A 10,266-nucleotide genomic window follows, 5' to 3' on the forward strand; every position below is an offset into this window, starting at 1 on the left:
ACATGATAAAAGGAATCAGTTTTTCTCTTTGTTAACAAAATAACATAACAGTAAACAAGCAGACATGTGCGAACTTTTCTGTGCAGTTAATCATGAAAGAAAGTGCATTGACTTACAAGCAGTTTATTCTGCACGATACAAATTTTCTTTAGATATCTTTAATGAGCAGTTATTGGCTAAGAAAAGGTGATATTTCCAGTTCGGTATTACACAATTTATTTTAAAATTAAATTTTGAAAATTGCTTCTTTTTTTGTGGAAACACCGAAACTTCAAAGAAGTCTATTCAAATTAATGTTACTCTTAAGTATTTATAAAGAACCAGCGGAAGTATCCGTTCTCCGTACGGGAAGACTAAGAATTATAGGCCTTACCCATATGGAAACTATTTGAAAGGTATATACGAACTTTTCTCTTGTTTTCAAGATACGTGTAGATGTGATTTTGGTTTCACTGGAGTTACGTGAAGTCTCCCATAGTTGTTCCTAAATGACTTTTTCTGAACCTCAAGACCGAGTAAAATCGCTATCTCACACCCTAAATTCATAGATCCATCCAATTCATACAAACCGTTAAGTAAAATCTTTATGGGTACAAGATCGAAAATTACAACATTTCTCTCTCTTTCTCCTTTTAGAAGAGGAAGTTTTGAAGTCGCTATATACATACATGTTCCTTTATTTTTAAAGCGTGGTTCATTTGGCAAATAACTTTAACCCTCTTTCTTTTCCTTAGGATATGTATACCAATAAAAGAAAATGATACAAAACCCAGCTCGACCAAAGCGCTAACCATATTCAAAAATTGATTTAAAACGGATCAACCTTTTCCGCGCTTTGATCATTTTCTGAAACTACGATATTATTGAAATTACCGCATTTCCCCCTTTAGACTCGGAATATTCGAAAATGTCGAAATATGTGTCAATCCTCTAGCTTGAGGAACTTGTGAGACTATTTTTGGTAAACAATTTGACCCTATAAACAGTTATGAATCATTCACTGATAATTATAAAACATATTAATTTTCTAGAAATTGTTAAGAGACATACTGTTAACATATTTATCATATGAGAACAGTTAATCTATGCAAGATTGTTTTCTTTAATACGTTTTCTTTTTCTTTTGGGGGGAAATCTTTTCAGCAAATTTTTATGGAATTTGATAAATTTATTTCTAAAACAAATACATTACTAATTGTATTGTTATCAGTTGATGAAAATGTTGGATTGTATTTCTCTAATTCAAAACTTTGTAGATTTTCCTCATTTTATTACTAAATTAATAGGTCGTTGCATCTGAAAATAGAAGATTCACTATATCATAGAAATCATTAGATGAAATCTATTTTTCTATTTTCCCTCTTTTCCTTAAATTGTTATGACGAGTTCGCCCCTAAATTTCTTTTTCTATACTCAAATATAACTGAATTACATTTTTGCACCTGACGACGCCCGAAATTAGTTCTTATAATTGCCTTTAAATCAATTTCCTTGAAGTTCAGGGTAGCTAAGTAGTTTTCTTTACTGAATAAAACAATGTTTCATATCAAATGTCGATCATTTATGTCAAACGGTTTAAAAAGAATGTAATAGTACAATTTTTCCTGTCTTCTACATAGTGGAATTTCAGTGATATCAATAAAAATAAGTAACTACCCCTGAGAAGTCCTGCTCGAGAATCGGAGTAACTACACCTGGAGTAATCTCCTCCCTCAATTTCGTATCAATAAAACAAGCCACTACTCAGGTCTAGTCTGCTCCAGATTTATGAACGTTTACTCGCGCTTCCTCTGCACGTAGCACTGAGTCGTATCAATAAAAGAAGTGATTACTCATTTCTCCCATTCATCGCGCAGTCATTTCGTTGTTTTTAACCTATGGCGTAGTATCTTAAAAGCCATGAAACGGGCAAGTAGCAACGATAGCTTCAATCAAAGTGCATTTGTGGATATTGTAAAAGAGTTTCCAGTGGTACTTTCAAAGTCACAGCTACCAGAAAGTAAACGAAGGAAAGCCGAAACTTTGAAGGTAATTACAGTGAAATGCAACGAAATATCAAATACATCTACGACTGAGACACAAATTCAAAAGAGAATCTTTAATATTCGAGCGAGAATAAAACAAAAATAAAAAAAGAAGAAAAAATAAAAAAAAGGAAAGAAGAAAGTAATACTGAAACCATGGAAATGAACCTATTTGAGCTGATGGATGTTGATTGGAATCCAGCAATATCAAGATTAACACGACAAGCGCATATCACGTGTTGTCCAAGGTCTTTGTAGATTGTTTTGCTTTAAAAACGAAATCAGACACTTGGCTCCTTTGTTTTCTTTTTAAAAAAGTCCAGCCACCCACGTCATAAATCATGTCCATCTGATTGCGTTTTCCACACCATACGTGTCCCCTTTCGCCTTGACATAAACAAAATACATTCTCATGTATACGTACACCCTTTCTATCAACGTTGAGTTGAGTTGATTATTAGTTTAACGTCCTTTTCAGTAGCGTGCCTATATGAGACAGAATCCACTGATTAACGTGGAATCCAAACCACATGAGCTCCTGCCGGGAATCGAACGCGGGTCTCCTATGCCAAAGGCATGTACGCTAACCGCATAGCCACGAAATAGCTCTTCCTATTAACGTACTACTCTCCAAAATACTAGGTTTCTTTAATGCCACTTGTACCTAGTCAAGTGTTCCGATAGCACCTGGAAATGTATATTGTTCTTGCCACTCTGCCTTTGCTGTTTGTATATTACGCACACTTCCGGAAACAATCCATTTTCAGGTAGTCATAGACAGTACTTTGAGCCACACCAGAATCCCCTGACATTCCGACCTGGAATCCCGGATCACTCACGTAACGCAAGAAAACCAGGGGCACCGATTTCTCTGTAAATTTGGGGAGGAGGGCATTCAGATGCAGAAGGTATATATATCAGGATTTTAAGACAAATTGCACTCTAATTATGCCAAATATTGTATATTCATAAATACAATAGGGGGCCCACATGAGCTTTGGGGGGGGGCGGGCCCCCACAGGATCGGCGCCCTTAAAGAAAACCTCATCTTTTCGTCATTACGTAGTCCACCACCCCGAATTTCGGTTGATTCTCCTTAAAAAAATGTTGTGCTAATCACTACATTTTCTTTCATAAACTTATAATGCTTTTTGTAATCTCCATTTCCAACATTTCTATGCAGTTTATAAGTTTTTCTACGTAGTAAAACAATCATATACTCTGTCATATTTCGCACGGAGTCACCTATTTAGCTTGCTCCACAAATCTGGAGAAGTTACTAGCATCACAGAGGAGTCTTTGATTTTTATTGATATCAAACGCGGAGTAGTTACTCGGCTCGAGAATAGAGGTGTGGTTACTTCAAAAGGGTGGGGCTTCTTCGAGGTCAGCCGAGTCGACTAGTGCTCAGTTCTCTTTTTATTGATACCAATGCGAGTAACTACTTCAAAATTGGGCGTAATGATTAACTTCTCCGTTTTATTGATATCACCCCATATCGAACTTGCTGGTATATTCTGTGAAGCAAAATATGCCAGCAATCTCTCATAAAATGAAATCTTTAAGTTTAACGTCACACGAGTAAGCCTATTGTGGGAGGAAACGGGAGTACCCACAGAAAATAAACGGACACGGTATTGTCCACCATCCGGGGATCGAACCAAGGACCCCATGCACCAGAGGTAAGCGCTCTACCACTGAGCAACTGCGCTCCCCAAAAGCGCTAATATAGTAAATATTGGGTCTGTATGTCAAGTCGTTTAAACAAAACACGTACATTATCCGTGTCAAACGGGAAGGAGGGAGCTACTACTACTTTTTTTTCGGATCCTAGATTCTGTATTAGTAACACACATAAAATACAAACATGGTCAAGACAGCAGACGTTGGGAGGCTCCGTTGCAATTAAATGCTTCGTGTACTATAATTTGGTGAGAGAGAGAACGAGATTAAGAGTTCGATTTTTGCTTGGTGCTTATCTGAATTCTATCATATACTGAACAATATTTACAGTGCTTTGGGACTGGTGATACATAACAGTACGCCATACTGAGAGCTTTCTGTGATTTATCCCATACCTATAAAATATTTTTAAAACGCCATTATTATTTTTTGTATGTAATAAAGTAAAGTAATAACGATATTGTAAAAAGCAGTTATTAGACCATATCCTTTATACAGATGTAAACACTATCATATAATCCACTTTTTAAATATTATTAACTAAGTTTACGTATGATTCATATGAATACAATGCTCAAAAAGCGCAGTATATTTGGAATATTTCTTATCTTCAAGTCTAGTGCTTTACTCAAGAGTTTATGTGAATAGGAATTTGCATAAACCTAAAATAACGAATTTTTAAGAAACTAAACCTGAAACAATAGAGAGGAAACATTATTTTCCCTATCATACTTTGCTACTCAACATCAAATGAAAGTGATAAACTGTGTATCGTCAAAAAGCTTTTTCTTTTCTAAAAGCACAATAGAAATAGTCAATTTCAGTTTTAAAATTGAATGAAATGTTTAGTTTTACTTCCAGCATATATGATATTCTTTGTAGATTGAGAGACGGATGATGATTGCAAGTGAATGACATAAAAGAAAGCGAGAAAAAGTAGGGAATCTCTCCTCCTCTTCTCCAAAAATCGAACACAATGTTGTCCATTACAAACTCTCATTTCCTGGAATCAAATCAATAACCACTCATACTAAAGGTGAGCACTCTTCCACTGAACCACCGTCCACTATACTTAACTTAGTCCTAAACTATATTCTTCTCTTCGGAAATTTCTTCCAAAATAGGTTCAACAAACATGTTTTTAATTCTTTGTGTCCTCAATAGTTAGGATAAAAATCGGTATTGACAAAAATAGTAAGATAGTATGTTCATTTTTGCTAGTGACTGCACATTAAAAAAATCATCCACTTTTCCAGAACGTTTGTAACCTTATACCTAGGTATGTCGGCAGGATTGCAGTAAATAGCAAACTATTTTTTTTTTTTTTTTGCAATTTCTTGCCACTCTTATCAAAACATAATATCTTTCTCAAGTCAAAGGAAAGGTTCATGGTTAGTTATATATTATATATAAGTGGATGAGATTTAATTTCACTTTTTCCGAAACACATACAAAAATTACGTGATGCGAAATAGCTTCCTCCATTATGATATTCATACACGAAGACGAGAAAAGAGGAAAATTTATGTGATGCACATGAATAACATCAATTGAATTAAGTAGTAACCTGGTGAAGGGCATCTGGTTAAGTAATATTTCATATCTCTGACGAATTATGAAACCAATTTTTTAAACAAAGCAACACTGTGGTCTTCTTCTACACATACTCTTGAATTTATCGAGATATGGCAATAAGATGAGATAAACTCTATACTTTCCGGAAAATTTCATTTTAATTACAAAATGCTATGACACACTCAAGTCAATTATCATTAAAACTAACACCATGGGAAAAGTGATGGAAACAAAAGCTAGAATTATAGTCTTCATATTCAATTATTATATTACCAATTCTTTTGTTCATAATAATGTTCTCGGAAATAACTTTCTTTACATTTGACTGTTATAAGCTATTATAGCATTTCTTTGCAAGTGGGATCGAAAAAGATAGGTACTGCAGAATATACAGGGTGGTCTAAGCGAGTAGAAACACCCTAATAAATGGTAAAATTGCATAATATAAGGATCAATCGATATGAAGTGGTCCAAAAATGGTGAAAATGTTTGCTCGACGGGAAGGTTCTAGAACACAGGTCCCCTCATATCATGGTATTGTCGAGTGAGCGTCAGCGAGTGAAGGTGGATTAGAGCCCCACAGGGCACGTTGTTTTCTGTCTTTATTACAGCTAAATGAGAAGGGGGACCTGTGTTCTAGAACCTTGCCTTGCTCGACCATACTGGCATCATAGATTTATGGAGGTCTGAAAGTTGAAGTTCGTGATTTTTATGCTATTTTCGGGGGTATCTCAGGAGGGCAAAGTGATAAAAAATTGCTGCTTAGGCCAGAAAGTAATTCTGTTTGTGAATAAACTATTGCAAAAAAAAAAAAAGGACTAACATTACATTGAGAAAAAAATTAAGGACATGGTATAAACGCGTAGAAAGCACTATGTGACGATGATCGTAGCCCGGAATCTCAAAAACGACCCATGAGTCCACAATTAGACCCGCTTTCTTTTGAGTTCAGGTGTGCAAAAGCTTGCGATTGGCGTTTGTTCCGTCTTTCTAGCTCTATGATCATTGCCACGTCTATATGGGAGAGGGTGTTAGCTTCCCCTTGCACCCACGACACTCATTGTCTAACTGGACCGCGGTATTAAGGCACTCAATGTATCAGCAAAGTGTCATTGAAATCTAATCCCAGTTACGGAAGTTAACGTGTTCACAAAGTTGCTTTATATAGGATAGATAGATGGAAAGCAACCTTATAACCTTGTCATCATTGCTTAGCAACCCATGAATCGGTTCCAAAACAGCAGAAACCAGCACTGCACCAGGAGAAGGTCCTCCTGTGTGTTTGGAGGACTGTTCGCGTAGTCTTGCATTAGGAACTGCTACCAGCTCGTCAGATCATCAATGCAACAGTGTACTGTCAGCAGTTGAGCTATGTTCAAGAAAAACTCAAAACTCTGAAACCAGCACTTGTGAATCGCAAAGAGGTCCCCGTGTTATAGGACAACGCTAAGCCCAACGTGGCTACGATGGCCCGGGACACCATTCTACGCCTTGGTTGGGAAACACTTTTGCATTCGCCATACTCCCCGGACATTGCACCGTTCGATTATCACCTGTTCCACTTCTTGGACAATCACCTTAGGGGATGCCAGTTCAAATCCATAGTAGAGGTGTAAACTACACTTGATACGTTCTTCGCTTCGTGACCCTTCGCTTCGCAACGATGGTTCGCGATGGGATCTATGGCCTTCCAGAACGTTGGCAGAAGGTCGTCGATGCTGATGGGGACTATTTTTGATCTTCCAGGTACGTCTTAGGTGAGATATCGATGTTTGAATGTGGTGGGTGAAAAAGCGACAGAACTTTCCTGTTTACGTTTATAATATTCCTTAAATTAATTGATCCCGAATATTCCTTAGTCTATCCAATTGTTAATATTGGAAATATTTGAAAGTGAGACTTGTTATTGTATTTCTGTTCCCAATTCATTTTTAATGAATCACTAATGAATATGGTTTTGCATAGTGCAACTCGTATTGATTTTTTTGAAAAAGTCCGTTCTCACTATATTATATTAATCTTGTCTGTGATACTAGTCTCCTTTAGCCTAGCCGGCATAACCATGGGACGTAAAACAAAGATTTCTTGACTATGATACGTGAGGCCAGAGTTCAATTACGGATGAGAGAGTATGAATTTTTATGATACACGAAACTGTAGATCCACGCTTCATCTAGCATTAGTCCTGGAACAATGTCTAAAACTAAATAAAAAAGAAAATCTAAACATATAAAAGGCGTTTACCGGTACATCTTTTAAATGCCACCCGTGGCACATATTCTAATACGAACCAAAGGTAAGCGTTCCTAGGTAAGCATGCGTATTCATATACATGGAAAGTAGGATCATTTTAAACTTGCCTATCTGATCGTTACATGTCCGGCCTTTTCCGACCATTCTTGAAGGATGGGCAACCTCATAGCCAGGCATAAATTTGGATTTGAGTTTACCGTCCCAGGAATCAAACCAGAATTCCCACGTCAAAGGCGGTTACGCTAATCACATAGCCACGAGGAAATTCAGACAAAGTTATTTGGATTATTATTATTTGTAAAATATCTAGTTTTAATCAACTCTGTTTTCGATCCTAAACTGACTTCATGGTTCCAGAAATTCTAGGGTTCATTACCACAGAATCAAAAGCTTCAGATTCAACCTATCAGGGTTTTATTATCAATCTGTCCAAAATTCTATTTTAAACATTTCTTCACTTTTCCTCCTGGTCTGTTCAAAGATGTTTTTTTCCAGGAGTTACCTAACTAAACTTTCATGAACTTAATTACTATTGCAGGGCTCTTCCGAAGTCGTATAGCTAAGATGATTACTTTAGGCTTGCTTGGACGCAGATTCAAAGTCTGCTGAGAGAACATTTTATTTTTCATAAACTTAGCATTGCATAAAGGCGTAAAGGAAAACCACAAATCACAAAGCAAGTTACATTCATGCATAGGTAACTGAACCGAAAATAATCTCAGACAGATAGGGGATTGAAATCAGAAGTAGCCAATTTCTTAGGGGCCCTTTACAACGTTAGTCATGACTCCACTTTTCGGTAACGAAATACCTCAAACAACTACTTAAATTTACAATAGTTATATATATATATATATATATATATATATATATATATATATATATATATATATATATATATATATATATATATATATATATATATATATATATAAACAGCGGAGGTAGGGAAGTATGCGAGATCAATGCTCCTAACTTTTAGCAACTCAAACTTATGTTTCATTGAACTTAAGTAATTTTCAGAATTTACAAAACATCAAATTCCGATGTTTGAAATTCTTGTCCCATCAATTTCCATGAGGAAACAATCACTGTCCAATCTGGGTAATAGGTAATAATTATAATTTAAATCTCACATGCGCTTACCTGAATGCCTACTCCTGGTGTCGATTTGTAAAATGCAGTCTCCATATTCACCGGTCACAATGAATAAAATATACAAACTATCAGATAAATAACACAAAGTAGAATTTTAAAAAGAATGATTAAAAACTCTTAAATCACTTCTTCCTTGTCCATAAAGATCATTGCTAAGAACATAAGATTTTTATGTACACTTCAGTAAGGCATGTCCTGTGTATCACACACTACAGTGTATACAATAAATACAAATGTTACAGCTGTAGTAGACATGCAGATATCGTTCAATTCACAGCTGAAGTGACCATGTACCGCACCACAATACGGATTGTTCTCTCTCTTGCTGCTTTACTGCAAATGTGAATGGTGTGCAAATCCAAAGCAAAACATTGAAGTATGACGTAATTTCTTTCGGGTGGACAAATAGGAACTCGTTTGTAACAGATTTTTATTGTGATTATTACTATTATTATTATTTTGTCCCTCTTGTTTTGGAAGTTTTTATGAAAAATATTATTCGTTTTGGGTTTCAAACATTTTGTTTTTGTACCTGTAGATATTGATCAAGGTGATTTCAAATCTGGTTTCATTGAATTCCTTCGTTGAGTTTGCTTGTGCAATACATAGCGAGGAATTCATAACAAGGACTGGATAGAAGACGTATATTTGAAAATCTTTAAAGAAACGAATTAAAACAAACAGTGGCGGATTTTGAGTATTCCGTTCAAATATCTCTTACGACACCTTCGCAAATATAATGCCTATTCTTATTTTCCTATATAACATGGTTGCCCTCTTTGTATTCTCTGCCGTGTCGTGACAAAACGCTGTAACTTTGGTGGAGCAGTTTTGCGAAAAAGAGCCGTAAAGTTTTCATCAGAAAATGTGATCTGTATCGTGTAGAACCAGTGTATCTTGACTTTGGAAACACGTGGTTACATGTAATGTTATGTAAATGAATGTTGTGTGATTAAATTTGGTGAAAATTTATTGGTTGACCATTATTGCCTAGTTACTCTGGTTCTACACGATACAGATCACATTTTCGGATGAAAACTTTACGGCTCATTTTCGCAAAACTTCTCCGTCAAAGTTACAGCGTTTTGTCACGACACGGCAGTTCTGCTACAAAATCTCAAAAATTAATAGTGTCATAAATAACAGAAAATGAACATAAGTTAATGCTTTATGTATCGTTATAACCAGGGAGGAAAATCATAAGAGTGGGAGAGGGAAGGAAGAAGAACTGTAATAATAATAATAATAATAATAATAATAATAATAATAATAAAAAACCCTCTTCGCACGAGAATGTTTCGAGAGGCCGCGGTGGCTCAACGGTAGAGCGTTCACCTCTGATGCATGGGTTCCTTGGTTCGATCCCAGTTCGCGCCTAGTGAACTTTGTGGTGGACAAACACCGTGTGCGGGGGTTCTCCCGTTTCCTCCACTTTCTTCATTCCACCATTTCATTCATTTCTCATCATCAACGTTTTCTTTATTCTAGCCCGATATAATCGTGGAACGTAAAACTTAAAGATTTTCATTTTTAGAAAGTTTCAACAGAGTTCACATATTTGAACATGCATCCT

General features: G+C 36.0%; 1 protein-coding gene across 1 annotated transcript in view; it reads right to left on the reverse strand.

Moving 5' to 3' along the window:
• The window catches only part of LOC145689243 (facilitated trehalose transporter Tret1-like), a 43,525-nt gene extending 34,485 nt beyond the window's left edge, over nt 1-9,040 (reverse strand). The window contains exon 1 of the mRNA XM_081763382.1: nt 8,682-9,040. Within this exon, the coding sequence (XP_081619508.1) occupies nt 8,682-8,726 (45 nt within the window). The 5' untranslated portion in view covers nt 8,727-9,040. The remainder of the gene's footprint in view (nt 1-8,681) is intronic.
• Between the last annotated feature and the right edge of the window lie 1,226 nt (nt 9,041-10,266).

This window comes from Thermobia domestica, chromosome 1 (assembly GCF_964235325.1).
Source record: "Thermobia domestica chromosome 1, izTheDome1.hap1.1, whole genome shotgun sequence".
In the NCBI taxonomy this organism is placed as follows: domain Eukaryota; kingdom Metazoa; phylum Arthropoda; class Insecta; order Zygentoma; family Lepismatidae; genus Thermobia; species Thermobia domestica.